This window comes from Folsomia candida, unplaced genomic scaffold (genome assembly GCF_002217175.1).
Source record: "Folsomia candida strain VU population unplaced genomic scaffold, ASM221717v1 Fcan01_Sc018, whole genome shotgun sequence".
Classification (NCBI taxonomy): Eukaryota; Metazoa; Arthropoda; class Collembola; order Entomobryomorpha; family Isotomidae; genus Folsomia; species Folsomia candida.
In genome coordinates, this window is record NW_019091210.1 from 2,453,873 (window position 1) to 2,470,594 (window position 16,722).

Below are 16,722 nucleotides of genomic sequence, written 5' to 3' on the forward strand. Positions count from 1 at the left end.
GCATAAAGTCTTTCCATGAAAAGGCCGAATCTTGAGTCTCAGGTCGAATAAAGATCAAATAAAATCTCCAAATGTCGGCTGGTATTCCTGTAAAACAATTATTACAGCAAGAGAGTTGTAATTAAGTAATTTCATGGTGCCAAAAATCCTGTCTTGGACAGGATTTTTGGTTAATTGATTGGACATTCATTTAAGTTCATGAAATTGTAATATGACAACTGATGAATAAAATCAGATTGCAGATTTTTTAAATCATTGCTCTCCGGTACTGGTTTCTGTTCCTCGACTCACTCTATATTTAATGACTTCAGACCTACGTACCTGACCTATTGACTATGCTGATGCTAGCCGAAAACTAGGACTCACCCGTTTGTATCGCATCATTTCCAAACACTCCCACGCCTCGACTCTTGGAGAACTTGCCGCCCTCGTAGTTGAGATACTCGGTTGCCATGATGTGGCGAACGGGGGTCCAGGGATCCTTCGTGCCGCGTAGAGAAGCTGGGAACAGGATGGAATGGAATGGAACGTTGTCCTTGCCCATGAATTGATAGTACTCAATGTCAATCTCGGCGTCCGAGTTCATCCACCATGCCTTCCAATAGTCCTTCGTGTAACACTTGGTCATGCTGATGTAGCCGATTGGCGCATCAAACCATACGTAAAACACCTGTATATCAAATCAAGTAATTATCATTTGAGCAACTTTTGTCCATTAAGGAGATATCCATACCTTATCTTTATACTTATCAATCGGAACAGGCGTTCCCCATTTCTTCTCCAAGTCTCGCGTGATGCATCGTTCCTTGAGACCTTCACGTATCCAGCTCTTGGCTATATGCCTTGCATTCGAAGTCCATTCCTCACTTGAACGGTTCAACCATTCCTCAAGACCGACTTTCTCTTCTAGTTTCGGCAAATCTAAGAATATCTAAAATACATAAATTGATTCGTCACAAGTGTCGAAAACAGGTCAGTAAATTTTAACAGATTTTTGACTTGTAAAACCAATATGATATTCATTTTTACGTATGACATACTGGTTTCACCCCTTGGTTACATTTGTTTGTAAAAGTTTATTGGTTTAATGGATGAGATTTTTAATTACTTAATCACTATTTTAATCAGTAGACACTCCAGGGCTGCAGTAGGAGTGCTAGACATTACACCGGTTGTACCAAGCATGGCACACCTCTGTACTCTTTGCAACTAGGCCATGTGGGACTTCACCTTTGTGGCCGGAGCCCACAAGAGTGACCCATATTCCATGGCCGGGCGAATTATGGATTTGTAGATCCAATTTGTAATTTTGGGGGAAAGACCCCAAGTTTTACCAATGGCCCTCCTGCACTGGGCCAGGGCACGCATACCTTTTAGTGCCCTAGCCCTGCACAGTGAGCCCCAGTTCAACTTGTGATCCAATAAGACCCCAAGATATCTTACCTGTTTTTGATAAGGGATGGGAATACCATCCAACTTAATCACAGGAGCAATGAATTTGTATTTCTTAGTGAATAGTACCAGGGCAAGCTTATCATTGACTGACAAACTCACCTCTTTGCACCAATCACTAACAAGATTTACTGCTCTCTGCTCATGACTCCCCACTGTACCGAGGTCAATGCCCCGTCCCACTGTTGTGAGATCGTCGGCAAAGCCCTGTGAGTACAGTTGAGGGAACCGATGATGCAGTTTCTCCAGAATTTCACTTGCGACCAGATCCCAGAGAAGCGGTGAGAGGACACCCCCTTGAGGGCACCCTCTCTCCACCACCCTCCCAATCTCGTAAGTAGAATCAGTTACCCAAGTGGTTCGTGTCCGAAGCATGTGCTCAATATATCGAACACATACTTCGTTGACGCCAAACCTCCTAAGGCTACGGATAATGGTATCAGATCTAACCTCATTAAAAGCGCCCCTAACATCCAACATCACTGCAATACAGTACTCGCCAGAGTCAAGGGCCCCCTCAACAAGACTAACGATCTGATGAAGGGCAGCCTCCGTGGAAACGCCCTTCATATAGGCATACTGACTGTGTCTCTGCAGCCTATCAACAAGATCAGGCGTGCGGACCCAGCCATCTACCAGTTTCTCAAGTGTTTTGAGCAGGAAGGATGTTAAGCAGATTGGCCTCCAAGCGGACGCCCGTTCGTAACTCTCCATTCCTGGCTTTGGTAAGAACTCCACTCTGGACTCTCTCCACTTCAGAGGTGTATAACCAAAGGTCAGGCACCCCCTCATGAGAGGAACCAAATACGGAATTAACTCGGCTAACCCATGCTGTGAAAGGGCTGGAAAGATACCATCCTTTCCAGCCGCTTTTAGTGGGCCAAACGAGTTAATTATGTTACTGATTTTTGAAGATGTAATCATCAGATTTATGGATTCATCATCTACTTTACTATGATCAGGTTCCCATGGAACCCGTTGAGGGTCCCTCGGGAACGACTGGTCCAATAATAATTCATAGGTATCAGAAAGGGTCCTGGTGTAAACACCATCACCCTTGTCCAGTGATCCCAGTTTGATTGTGCCATCGTTGCGAAGGATGCGCGAGAGTCGGGCAGCAACAGGTGCCTCCTCGACACTCTCACAAAACCTTCTCCACGAGGCAGTTTTCCTCCTCCTCATTTCGTAGGAGTAGTAGTTACGAGCAGCTTTGTATTCCGCCCATGCCTCCTCTCCTCCGAAGCGGGCAACCCGATAAAGCCTGCGAGCCTCCTTCCGAAGAGAAGTCAGCTCACGGCTCCACCAAGGTACCCTCTTCCTCCTGGATTTGAGTACTTTTTCAGGGCAGGCCACATCGTATGATTTATGGATAAAGTTACTGACCCTACTAGCGCTTGCCTCAATCTCCTCCGTAGATGACATTGGGCATGCCCTAGCAGGGTCAAGTTCCGTTAGTCCTTTTAATACTGATTTGTATAGGTCCCACCTTGTTCTCTTCCTGTCCCTATAGATGATAGGGTCAGGTGGACCAAGGCTTAGGCTGGTCCGAATATACCTGTGGTCAGAGCAACTTTCGTTGTCGTCGACCCACCAGGCCTTTATCCGGTCCAGCAAATGGGAGGATACAAATGTAACATCTAACACTTCTTTCTTATTCGATACAACAAAGGTGGCTCTGTGTCCCCTATTAATGGGGTGCAGATCCACCTGTCCAATGTAATCCAATAGTTGTGCACCTCTGCTGTTGATATTGGTGCTACCCCACATGGTGTGGTGTGCGTTGGTATCACTCCCTATCACCAGAGGTAGACCGTTGGTCTCACAGTATGAGACCAACTGACGCATCTCCTCTGGGGGGCATGCATAGTTTCTATCCATGTATGCTGAGGATATCACTACCTCTCCAATACCCCCCCACTGGGTACGGATGGCTGTGACATCTCTACAGCATAAGTCAAGCAAGGGCCACACTTTGATGTCCCTACTTGTAATAATACATTGGGGAGGGGTCTAAGGCTCCAATGATATCGTACCTATGTTACTCATGTTAAAGGGGACAGGGGGGGGTCTATAAAATTGCGATTTTTGCGTCGCGTAATTTATGGACGATCCCTAAAAAGTAATATGTGCTATGAGTCACTTACAAAGAGTGAATGTTCTTCAAAATTGAGAAGACTTAAAATGTTTGCACTAGGATGAGGGATGCCTGCCAACTCGAGTAAATAGGTAACCATTACATTTGTCTCGAACAGTTTTGTTTTTTCATTCGCCACCAGAACGGGAAGACGGGGACGATGCTTTCCATGAGGTGAAACTAAAATAAAACCACCACCACTCTTATCAATAAAAACTTGCAATCAATTTGTACATAAAAGCATAATTTGTATGTATATCCAATCCACTCACTCACCACTCACACTTTCCAAAGCAACCTTAAATCCATACAAATATGCAGCTATAAGAGGCTTCAGCGACGCCGGGTTTCCCGTATTAGTGATGATTTTAATGGTCTGATGGTCCATAGCAATTTTGAAATCGTGGACTATGAGTGAAATGAGTGGAATATGAGTGGAATAAAATTACATATGTAGTTGCCGTTTATAAGATTTATTTCTTTAAAATGATCAAGGCTTTTGTATGCAGTCTTTCTGAGCTGCAGTTTTCGTCACGTGACTGCCCGAAGTGCACCCGAGTCATAGCTCGGGTGCAACTCGGGTGCGCCACCACCGCACGAAACCCGTTCCTATTGGTGCTCGTCGGATCACATGACGAAAACTGCAGCTCAGAAAGACTGCATACAAAAGCCTTGAAAATGATGCAAGATTTAGAGATATTTCACACACACCCGTTTCGCGAATTTCATAAAACGTTGTGATGTAAAGCTGTTGAAGTAGTTTAGGTTTACCTGCATACATGCACCCATGGAATAGCACATTCTTGCCAGATCGCTCATATGTATATGTATGACCTATACCCACCTACCTCACGGTACTGGGTATAGTCAGGACACGAAGCAATCGTGGTGGTGGTGGCATTTTACTACGTCACTGACGGTGTTACCCTTGATCTGTCAATGAGAGAGGTGGTCGTATCAGGCTCACTTTATTATGCAATGCAAATTTCATGCAATTGCATGAAACCCACTTTTATGCAGTATTTTCAAAGCATTTTCATTTTATCATTTCATCCAGCATTTTCAAAGCATTTTCATGCAATTTTCGTGCAGGAAAATTCTTGTGTCTCGTAGAAAAATGGATAAACATGCATGAAATACTAATATAATTTCGATAAATACTAATATCAACTCTTTATCCACTACACTATAACATCATTTTCTGTGATGAAAATGTTGAAATGATTATGAATGAAATGGACTATACCCAGTTCCATGGGCGGGGTATAGATAAACCTACCACGCTTCCCCGACCACTGATTGTTACTATTAAAATTTCCTAAATTAATGTACTAAGCTGGAAAGCTTCGTTACTTGCTACTCTCAGGTTGCGTTTCTCTTTGGATACATATGTTGTAGTATCCTTATGTATGTACGAAAAACGACCTATTTATGTTACCTGTAGTTTTGCCAACGCAATGAGAAATAAGACTGGAAAGATGGTTCATATCAGCTTGTAGATTGCTCTATATCCGTATTTACAAAAATTTATGTGTTTCAGTTTCATCAATTGTAAAAGTAAAAGTATACTACTCCAAATAAGCTTCGAATTTGCAAAAATTTTCAAACGCAGTTTTGCTATGACACAACTGGTTATGTACAATTTACTTGACGAACGTGCATACATACATGAATAAAATATGCGTTATATTTAACGAAAATTCTATAACCTTGGATAAATTTTAACTCTCATAGAGTAAAGTTCACAATAACATTGTATGTATTGTATTAAATTGTTTTAAATGTTATTGTGTTATCTCAAATTTTAATCAACCTTGGAGGAAATTTTAATCCAATTTACCTAGCGCAAATCCACTAAATTGTTAGGTTCTGTTTGATAAATATATAAGTATAGAAATACTAGGGTAATAAAATTCATATATACACTAACAAGGGAACTACGTTCCATGATACACCAAGGATGATAGTTTTGCCAAATTAATAGAATTACCAGCTCAAAAAAATAATTGGGGTGTTCACCATGTGATTACATGTTTGTGTCACAATATAATTTTGTAAAAAATTCGACCCAAATATTACGCTTGGAGATTCGCAAGTTCGCAAACGAGTTTTCATACAAACTTTTTTGAAATTTTTCCTAAGTTTTTTTGCAAAGATTGGTATCGATCCTAACTCGTAATGAACACCCTAACTCTTTATAAAATTAAACTCGTAGTTTTAAACATTTTTCAGGAATAATAAAACATAATAATATCTAGAACATTATAAGTAATTTGAATTATTCTAATAATTGATTTTCAATTTGTCCATACATTAGTCCATAACTTCAAAAAATTCAAATTGTTGCATACGTATTTTTTGCTAATTTAGAACAACAATAAAACTAAAGAAGGTATAAAAATTGAATACAAATGCAGAAAAAAGTTTGTTCTCTTTAGTTATTGTGCGAAACTACACCATTTTCGCTTACTTATTATGAAGTATGTATTTCGTCTCACTCCCAATTTGTACTACATGTTCCATCTGAAAGTTTTTGGTGTCACGCAATTATCTGTCGAATCATTCAGCAGATAATTTGGACTCGAATGAGATGAATTTTGGCAAAATCTAGGCGGAACATCAAAAGCGGTTACCTAGTAGGACTAAATAGGAAGCATAAAAATGTTATCGTTGAAGAAGTATATACTCGAAGCCGGCTCAGGATGTTGTAAATACGTAAATTATTTCGTTTTAGATACGTATTTTTCCTGTTTTAGGCAGTTTTTATTTTTTAATAGTTCGCCCTCCATACACTACATTTTCGTTGAACTTGTAATAAAATCTTTAATCTTATTACTGGACAACGAAGAATTTCTTACCTTTTCTTATAAATAAATATGTACATGTTAATTCTGGCATTTTACGATTGCATATTTTCCACCCAGATAAAAGAAACCAAGTATAAAGGCTTGGCTCTGTGTAGTTTTAGCCCAAGTCATGGCTTATGTAGGTATGTATCCGTCATTGTTGTCTGTCTGTCCATCGATTACGCTCGCAAAACTTATCCAATCGACTTGGAATTTTGCACACATGTAGAACATTCAATTATTAATCAAATTCAAAGATGAGCAAAATGTGTCAAAAACTAAGTTTTCGTGGTCGTACTATACCCACCTCTATTATTGATAACAACCTGATTCGGGCTAAATAAAGTTGTGCTCTTCATAGTTCATGCTTCATGCAATACATTTTCATTGAAATTGTGCCAAAATCTTGCCATTCTATCACTGGACAAAGGAGAATTTCTTACATTGTCTTGACTCTGCACAACAATGCTGATTTATCATTTGAGTGCAAAATGTGTATGTTTATTATGTATGTACGACCATTATCTTGATGCTTATTATATTTATGTGTGCCATGCTTGAATCCACAGATTTATGTAGCCGGCATCATGTTTAGAACGACTTTGCATTACGCTTTATTGTTATAATAATAAAACAATTTTAATTATCCTTCGTTATCTACTACCGTTTCGCCTGAAAGTTTATCTTATGTAAATAATTACATTCTTTCGTTTTAATTGCTTCTCCAGACTTATGAATATCTACAATCGTATATAAGATTTATTAACATCTTACGATGTAATATAAACTCCGGGTTTACAAATAGTTGAAACAGAAATTGTTTAAACTTTAACATACTGAGATCTAATTTCAATAATCTATTTAACAGTTTGAAAACTTCTCCAATTTTGAGATTTTGAAAGTGTTAATTTTCAGAATTGTAAAAAACATGGGAGGTAGCAACTTTATGGAGTGGTGGGTGAGCTATGCTTCTGATGACAAAGAAGCCTGGAAATGTATCGGTTTGGCGAGGGCGTTGAAAAGGACGCTGACCACGAGACCTTTCATGGTCATTATTAGTGACAATGTAGGGCGAGAGATGAGGTGAGACTATATCGATTACCGTTATTTTTTAAAGAATAATTAATGCTACCAAATACGATTTCGCATGTTCACATTGCAGCATACCTTGTTTTGAAATTGTGAATTTTTCTAACCAACGTGGTGAAGAGAGATCACGAATGATAAAGTTTAGAAATTTGAAATACAGGATGGTTCAAATGTCCCGAATTTTGCTATGGAAAAAATACTTACTTTTCATTAGTTGCCAATTTTTTTTAAATTTTAACAAAACCCTTGAACTTATTCCAATTTATCGTTACCAGGGTTTATAATATTCAATTACATATCAGATTACAAATATATTGAGACAACGTCTTCTTGACAGGACTTTACTCTTGTATTATCCGTCAAGGTAGAAACTAAGCTAGCTAGTTATCAAAGTTTTGTGTCTGAAATTTACAAAATACAAAATTTCAAAAATTCAAGAGGCAAAACTTCGATAACAAATAAGTATTTATGTATGGACTTTTCTCATTCCAAAATTTGTGAAAAATATTTTGCAAACCAAATGCTAGTGTAGGTTCGCAAATCCATTTCTATGCCAATTTTTTTTGCTAACGTTGCTGACGATGCAGACTCGAATTAAATACCCCCATTAATCCAATGCTAAATGCAATAGCAAGCTTTAATCTAAAAATGTACCTTTTCCAGTTACTATCTGCAGAGCGAGGTGCATAAAGTTTCCCATGTGAAATCCGATAAGAACTGGCAATTTCGGTCCTTGGCTAAACTCAAGGTCTATGAATTGCTGGCTGGCGGCGGTCAGCAGCACGTATTTCTGGATTGCAATTGCCTACCGGTAAAAAATTGTGACGATTTATTTCGCCTCAATGGTGTACAGTGGTGCGGCTTGAATGAAAATGGGGAAAAATTTGCTGCTATTGTGATGAATACCGCAGTAATGCGAGACTTTGATCTGGACAAATTCGTGGCTGAACAAGAACAATTATTCGGTGAATATAATAACACAAATATTATAATGTTTAGTTCATATTTAAATAGTGTTGGTACAGATATTTGCGTGTGTAAGTTTTTCGAGAATTTACTGAATTAAAAATACTACTACCAGGCGAAATGAATAACTTGATGTCGCCCCTGGAGGAGTTTGACTACTGTTTCGAGCTTGATATGAAAAGGTAATATGCCCTATTTAGTTACTATTAAGTGTGCTAATTGTTTGTTATTATTCTAGCTCAAATCCAACTCAGCTACTAGGAGATGAGATTAAAATGATTTGTTTTTTGAATGGACATCCGAATGAAGAGCTTGAGGACATGATGACAAACCAATGTGTTATAATTCGAGATCTTAAAATGTTTTGGAATTCTCTTACTTCTCCTGAAGAAAGGAAGGTAAGTAAGTAGTACGACACTAGTAATTGAATTGGTGCTTGAACAAAAATGAAACATGCGCATGAAGGAATATAAAAATTAAGCATATGCATGAAGAAATACAAAAATGAAACAAATTGTTTTATTGTTATATTTCTTCATGCACATGTTTCATTTAAATAATTCCATATAAACTGTTTTAAGCAATTTGTATGCAGCTAATTATTTACTTGGCAGGGAGATACATGTCACCTTCCTAGACCGGTAGTAACTCAACGGGATCCCATCTGTCCGATAGCAATTGTTGGAATGGCGTGTCGTTATCCGGGGGCGAATAACATTAAGGAATTCTGGAAATTATTGGAACAGGGCTTGGATGGAATTAGGAAGGCTCCGGAAGGTCGATGGACGGAGGAGAATTCCATTATTCGGGCTGAGAACGTGAGAAATACAGAGGCCGGTTTCCTTTCCTGTCCAATCGACACCTTCGACGCCAAGTTTTTTAACACAAATTCTGCAGAATTGGAGTTTCTAGACCCACAACAAAGGATTTCTCTACAGGTAGTGTGGGAGGCCTTGGAAGACGCTGGCATTGACCCTAATTCCCTAAAAAACTCGTTAAGTGGAGTGTTTGGTGGTTGGTAAGTGAAAGATAAAAAACTTTAGAAATATGATTGTACATCAAAAGTTTCAAAATAGGTGGCGTAACGACTACCAGGATATGATACAGGAAACTGGAATGGATATTGAGTACATTCGTTGTTATATGGGGAATTCACTTGGGCCCCTCACGGCAAGAATTTCTCACTTTTTCGAATTGATTGGACCAAGCATCTCCATGGAAAGTGGCTGCTCTACCTCGATTGCAGGGGTGGACATCGCATGCGACAGTTTACGAAATGAAGCATGTGACGTCGCAATAGCCATCGGAGTTAACCTATTACTCCATCCATTTACACCAGGACTGTTGGAAGGCTTTGTGGCACAAAATGGGAGATGTAAGACGTTTGACGCTGAGGCCGACGGATTTGGGAGGGCTGAAGGAGTGGGTGTCTTAATTTTAAAAAGACTATCCAACGCAGTGTCCGATGGGGACAGGATTTGGGGGGTAATCCGGGGTTCGGCCATCGTGCAAGAGGTAACAAGCAGAAGTATGGGCACACCATCTGTCAATGTGGAGGCTAAAGCCATGCAGGTTGGAATCTGAAAGTATTTATGAATTTATAGATATTAGTCAGGGTACGTATTTTTTGACGATTTCAACGGTGAAAAACGTACATTTGTGCCCACTTAGGACTGAGCAAACTAGGATTACGAAATCCTACTAATTAAGAGGGCCATTCATTGTGGCAGCAAAAGTTTTCAGCCAACAAGAATAATTTGAATGATTCTAATGGAAACAATTGGTATTTCTTAAAACTAGTTAGCTCTCAACCGCGCTGGCATCCTTCCCGACGATGTAGATTACGTGGAGACGCATGGAACCGGCACTCCAATAGGTAGGTATTTATTCAAGATTGTTATGGCGTCGGCCTTTGCAATCACTCATTAATGATAAACCCATAGGAGACCCCATCGAGTGGCTGCTATCGCCAAAATCTACTCTTCAATTCGCCGAGAACCATTAGTAATAGGATCCGTAAAGACTAACATCGGTCATACCGAATCTGTTTGTGGGATTGCTGGGATTCATAAGACTGTTCTTTCAATGCATCACAATCTAATCCCGAAACATTTGAATTTCACTCAACTAAACCCAGAAATCGACTTGGCTGCTATCCCAGCTCAACTCCCGCTCCAAGCTATTCCATGGGAACGAAAAAACAATGGAAAACATCGAATTGCTGGGATAAATTCGTTCGGAATAACAGGAGCCCAAGCTCATTTGATTCTTGAGGAACCTCGGCTACAGTACGCAGGAAAAATTTTTACTAGCAGAGATTCGAGACAACAAAAAATTCTTACATTTTCCGCTAAAACTGAGGCAGCACTAATTGCACAAGTGGCAGCTTACAGGGATTTTCTCGACCCATCAAACAGTATTTCACTAACTAACTGGGAGTATACGATGCATACATCACGCCCACACTTCCAACTACGACAACTTGTCATCGGATCTACAAGAGAGGAACTTTTATCGTCCATTGAATCTATCCAGAAACCACTACTTCGACCCCTGATACCACCAAGGCTTTGCTTCCTGTTTACAGGTCAAGGTTCGCAGTATGCAGGCATGGCAAAATCTCTCTACGATCAAAGTACCGTCTTTAGATCCCATTTTGATTGGTGTGACTCGATTTTGAAATTGGAGTCTGGATTGCAACTTAGGAAAGCTCTATGGGATGAGGAACATAGTAATCTGCTCAGTTCCACCTTGTATAGTCAAACTTCAATATTTTGCATAGAATTTTGCCTTCTCCGATTGTGGGAGTCTTGGGGTATTGTACCAGATGCTGTATTGGGTCATAGTCTGGGCGAGTTTACGGCAGCGGTGGCAGCTGGCATTTTGAGTCCGACGGACGCTCTCAAGTTGGTGGTCACTAGGTCCAAACTCATTGACGCTCTCCCACCGTCGGGTATGCTTGTCGTTGCGTCCAGTGTTGATACTGTTCGAGAAGAAATGAAGCGAGCATTTGCCAACACTAAAAACTGGCTTGATATTGCTGCTGTGAATTCCTTGACCCAAACTGTTGTCTCTGGAGCAAATCACATAATTACTGAATTCAGAACATATTGCGACAACAATGGGATTAAGAGCCACATCCTTGATGCCTCCCATGGTTTTCACTCTAAACTTATGGACCCAATATTTGAAGATTACGATAAACTTTTATCAACAATTAAATTCAGAACGGCCAAGAGGTGTAAATTTATATCAAGCGTTGAGGGGCGTATCATGTCTGAGGTTGACAAAAGCTATTGGTGGCGACATACTCGGGAAAAAGTTTGCTTCTTCAACGCCAGCAACACGGCTGGAATGGAGGGGTTGACTATGTTCCTAGAAATTGGACCGCACCCGGTTCTTTCTGCATTAATTTTGACAAACTTGGATGAGGTAATCATTTTCTCAATTAAACCTAATTGACAACTTTAATAATTCTGGTTGTTTATAGATATTCCACGAAATATCTGCAGTCCCATCTTTACGCCGGAAGACAAATGACTGGGAATCTATGCTATCCTCGTTGGGGAGACTATACACACATGGTGTTCCCATAAATTGGAAAAACATTCATAGATACTCGGATGCAATTAAGATTGAAATTCCTGGCTACCATTTTGAAGATAATAGTCACTGGCTGACATTTAATGAAGATGGTTCTCTCCCATTTCACCCATTGCTTGGTGGATTCGTTCCCAACGCTAGTGCTATTACTATTTTCAAAAACAATATTAATGTCAACCGCATTCCATTTTTGAAGGATCACGGAGTAGCTGATAAAATCCTGTTTCCATGTGCCGGATATCTGGATATGTGTATGACAGCTGGCCACGCAGCAGCTAATTGTAGCGACAATGTATTTGTTAAACCGCTAAGCCCCTTATGTGTCCAGAACTTTGCAATCCACACTCCAGTTTGCTTGAGCGAGAATATTCCTACAGAATTTCAGGTCTGCCTTCTTCACAAGCAATGCGCCTATCACATTGGTTAGAATGTACTATATAGATGGTTTTGAATGTTTAACAGATTACGGTTGACAGCTCTAGTGATGGGAAAATGTTGGTAACAATTTTCACAAAATTGCGACTAGAAGATAAACAACACAAATGGGTTCGAAATGCTTCCGCAGACTTTATAACCATCTCTCCCTCCTCTCCTGACCCAGTCTTATATGACTTTGTAACAATTAAAAATCGATGTACAAATGCAATGTCTTCAAAGAACAAGTACGATTATGATGAACTCCTTGAGTACGGATTTAATTTTGGGCCTTCACTACGCGTTGTTCAGCGTGGTTGGAAAAGTGATTCAAACGACGAGTTTATCTTCAAATTCAGGACATTCGAAAAAACTGAGGATTTGGACAGGTTCACTATCCACCCATGGGCCGTCGACTCCATATTACAAAGGCAACTTGTGGCCTTGGGTCACCTATACCCGGAGCATCTTAAACGGCTAGCCGTCCCTGTACAAATTGAAAACTTTACATGGTGGGGACCAAGAAATGAAGGTTCAGGATATGCATATATCAGATATTCTGCTAATTCGGAACTATTTGAATCTCATCTGTATAACGAGCATGGCGACCTTATGGTTTCCTTGATTGGAACAGAATATGTAGAAACTACGCTCCCAAATATTCTTGCCCTTATTGATTCTCATCGTAAGCCATACCCGATTATGGCTGATCATGGTTGGAAACAATGGCTTGGGCCAGACGAAAGAAGAAGCATCAGTCACGATATCTGCCTGAGAGATTTTACAAACATGTCCCAAATATACGACAATTTTACGGAACCTGAAGCAAAATTTTATTCAGATATTAACAAGCTTGCTGGACTGTACATGCTAAAGGCAATTGTAGAATTAAAATTGGACAACACACTTAGGGAATTGTCAGAAGTATGTGCATATCTAATGATCAATCCATCATTAACTAAATTTGTTCGATACATTTTTACTGAACTGGAAAAGGATGGATGGATGAACTCAATTGGCAACCAATTTCACCGACAAGAATCTTTACCATGTCTTGATACAATTTTGAAGCAAATACAGACCCTTCGAAGCAACATGACTAAAGAAGCGTTACCCTGGGTGGACAACGTTTGGGAAACTTTATCACAAATACTAACTGGGAAGCTTAATGCCTATGAAATGTTATTTCCTGAAAACGAAAAGGCTGGACCAGCCGAATTGTTTTACAAAGAAGCTGTTATGATGAAAAAGAGAGCCGGGATAAATGATACAGAGTGCGAAATTCTAAGTCGATATGCAGATTCTTGGAACCGAGCTGTGGTACGGGTGTTGGAATGTGGTGCGGGGTTTGGGTTTTCTGCACAGTTATTGATCAACAACATGATCAAAATTGGACCATCACATTTTGAATATACTTTCACGGATATACGCCCAGAGTTTTTAGAGAATGGCGAAAAACTTTTTGCAGAGACTCAAATTTCTGCAAAGTTCGGATTATTTAACCTGGAGGAGGATCCACTGTCTAATACCTGAGCATTATGACATAATCGTGGCTTCCTTCGTACTTCATGCGACGCGAGATATTCAGGAATCATTAATAAACATAAGGAAAGTATTGAGACCAGGAGGGACTCTCCTCTTAACAGAGCCAGTAACCCCAAACAGAGAGTTCAATTTAACGTTTGGAGGACTAAATGAATTCTAGAGATTTGAAGATATCAGCATGCGACCTTGGAATTGCGAACTGTCGATCTGCAATTGGATGAACCTATTAAAAAATATCGGTTTTGAGGATATTATTTCATTGAAAAGTTACAATGGTGCCAACACTTCATTAATAGCAAAACTCAATCAAGATTCCAGAATTCAGAGCGGGCCAACAGGTGGTCTCCCACGTTACTGGATTGTGTTTTCTGACAAATCCTCGCTCTCAAATGGAGTGATCGACAAACTAATTGGAATTAACTTTAAAACCCAAAGTATCACGTGGGATAAAAGAGACGAAATTGATAACATATTAGCGTCTGCATCTACCGGAAAGGAGAAATTTAACCTTGAATTAGGATCTCCCGCAACCTATTTTTTAACCCGTCATATTTAACTGCAAGCCATAATTTTTTATTGGGCTAGGGCTAGATTCGCTTATCTACGTATCAATGCACAAGGACTTCAGGGAGGGAGAGAGACTGCCAGAGAGAGAGGACGTCCCATTTTCTCCTCTCTTGGAATATTTTTTTTTTGTGCTAAAGTTTTGAATGTTACGGGCCACCAACACCCCCAGAAATCATCACTACCTCCTCATCGGGCCTTCAGAAAGTGTGATAGCCGAATTTGGGACAATTTCGTTCGCCCGGGTGACCTTATAGACCGTTACGAATTTCGTAGTTTCGGCCTGGACTTGTGAAGGGACTTCCTTCCCTTATTCTCGAGTGGACTCTTTCTTTCTTGTGGCCCTTCACCACTACTACTACTACCTGGTTTCAGCACGGACACCCACTACTCTGTTAGTGTAGGGGGTGGTCCCTGCACTTCCAGGGGGCGGCACGGAGTACTGAGTGACCGTCTCCTGTGGGGTTGGCCACTCCCACGCACTTTATGTGCCTTAATCGGGCAAGAAAATCTCTTAATTTCTTTGGGATTTTAGTCAAAATGCGCATTTTAGTCAAAGTGATTTTGTTCTGATCCATTTATCTTTCTCCGAGTGGGACCAGTTGGGACCATCTTCGCGCTCGGTGCCAACTACAGGCTATCATGTCGATGATGGATCTGATGATGGGCGATACCCCCGATGCGGGCGAAGACCCGCCGTTGGTCCCCCCTGGCCTGGCAGCACCTCGATCCCAATCCTTATTCGGCCGCTTTTTATCAGGTTTCACCTCAAATCGGACACCGCAAGACACGTCGCATCTCCCTGTGTCCGGCAATGCCCCCGCTAATGTCCCCGAAAATCGGACACCGCCGGGCACGTCGCTACTCTCCGTGCCCGTCCCGGTTCCCACTAATGTCCCCGAAAATCGGACACCGCCGGACACGTCGCTACTCTCGGTGCCCGTTCCGTTTCCCACTAATGTCCCCGAAAATCGGAAACCGCCAGACGCATCGCTTCTCTCTGCGTCCGGCCGGGCTCTCGCTAATCCCCCCGAAATACGGATACCGCCAGACGCATCACTTCTCTCTGGAGGGAAACTACCGAATTCACAAAACGGTGGATTCGTGAATCTTTCCTCGCTGTCGACCCTAATTCGCACCCCCAAGTTCTCTTAAAGAAATCCGAAGTCTTTGCCCGCTATGCCGTTTTTGTGGACCGCTGTGGGGTTGGAGGAGTAGCGGATACTACGCTTGGGAAATATATTAAGGAGCTATTTCCCGAATCCGCAGCGCGCCGAATCGGGTCGAAAGGAATATCCCAAAACTGTTTTGTCGGAATCCAATGGGCGGACGCACCTTCACCAGTGGGACCACAACCACAGCAACGAAAGGACTGGGGGGAAATTCTATCGCGTCTTAAGGCGACCACACCCACCCTACGCAGAGTACCCCGCGGTGCAAGGATGGAAGTCTCAAGGTGCCGCACTAAAGTTTTAAAGGCGGTGGTCGAGTCAGATGACGAGGAAGTCTGGGCAACGTTGCTCCTCTTCAGTTACGCAACCCTTCCCGTCCCGCAGAAAACTGATGAGGTGAAGAATTTGACTTCCTGGGTCAAGGCATCCACTGCTGACTGGGATTAGCGTTTCTCCATCCCACCAGCGAGCCCCCCACGTCCACCGTCAAGTAGAAAGGGGCCCCCCGCCGATACAACTGCGAAGAAGGTCGAGGCCAAACTCTCGGACGGCGACATTCGCGGTGCCATTCGCCTCGCATGTTCAGACGACTCCATTGCCCCCAACGATGACGTAACTCTCTGCCCTTCTCATCAAACATCCCGCCCATCCACTGCCAGTAAATTTCCCGCCACCTCCAGAAGATCCCATCATCCCGCCTGTACTTGATCACGAAGTGGTCAAGGCCATATCAACGTTCCCGCCAGGATCGGCGGGAGGACTTAACGGAATGCGGCCTCAAATCCTGAAAGACCTTTTGGGGTGTACCCACGGTGAGGAGGGTGACGGCCTCGTTGAGGCTATTGCATCTTTTGTGAACCACGTCCACAACGGTGGAGTGCCCGATATCTTCTGCCCCCTTTTCTACGGCGCGTCCCTGACAGCGCTGAAAAAGAAG

At 41.5% G+C, this 16,722-nt stretch overlaps 2 protein-coding genes across 2 annotated transcripts; both read left to right on the forward strand.

Moving 5' to 3' along the window:
- The first annotated feature begins 9,534 nt into the window (after positions 1-9,534).
- On the forward strand, positions 9,535-11,949 carry LOC110857126 (reducing polyketide synthase swnK). Its single transcript, XM_035857919.1, has 3 exons — positions 9,535-10,059; positions 10,288-10,367; positions 10,431-11,949. Exons 1-3 carry the CDS (start codon positions 9,535-9,537, stop codon positions 11,947-11,949), a joined length of 2,124 nt encoding a protein of 707 aa, XP_035713812.1.
- Positions 11,950-11,985: 36 nt separating this feature from the next.
- On the forward strand, positions 11,986-14,915 carry LOC118438039 (highly reducing polyketide synthase pks5-like). The gene is made up of 2 exons (XM_035857726.1): positions 11,986-12,475; positions 12,553-14,915. Exons 1-2 carry the CDS (start codon positions 12,038-12,040, stop codon positions 14,035-14,037), a joined length of 1,923 nt encoding a protein of 640 aa, XP_035713619.1. The 5' UTR covers positions 11,986-12,037; the 3' UTR covers positions 14,038-14,915.
- The last annotated feature ends 1,807 nt before the right edge of the window (positions 14,916-16,722 follow it).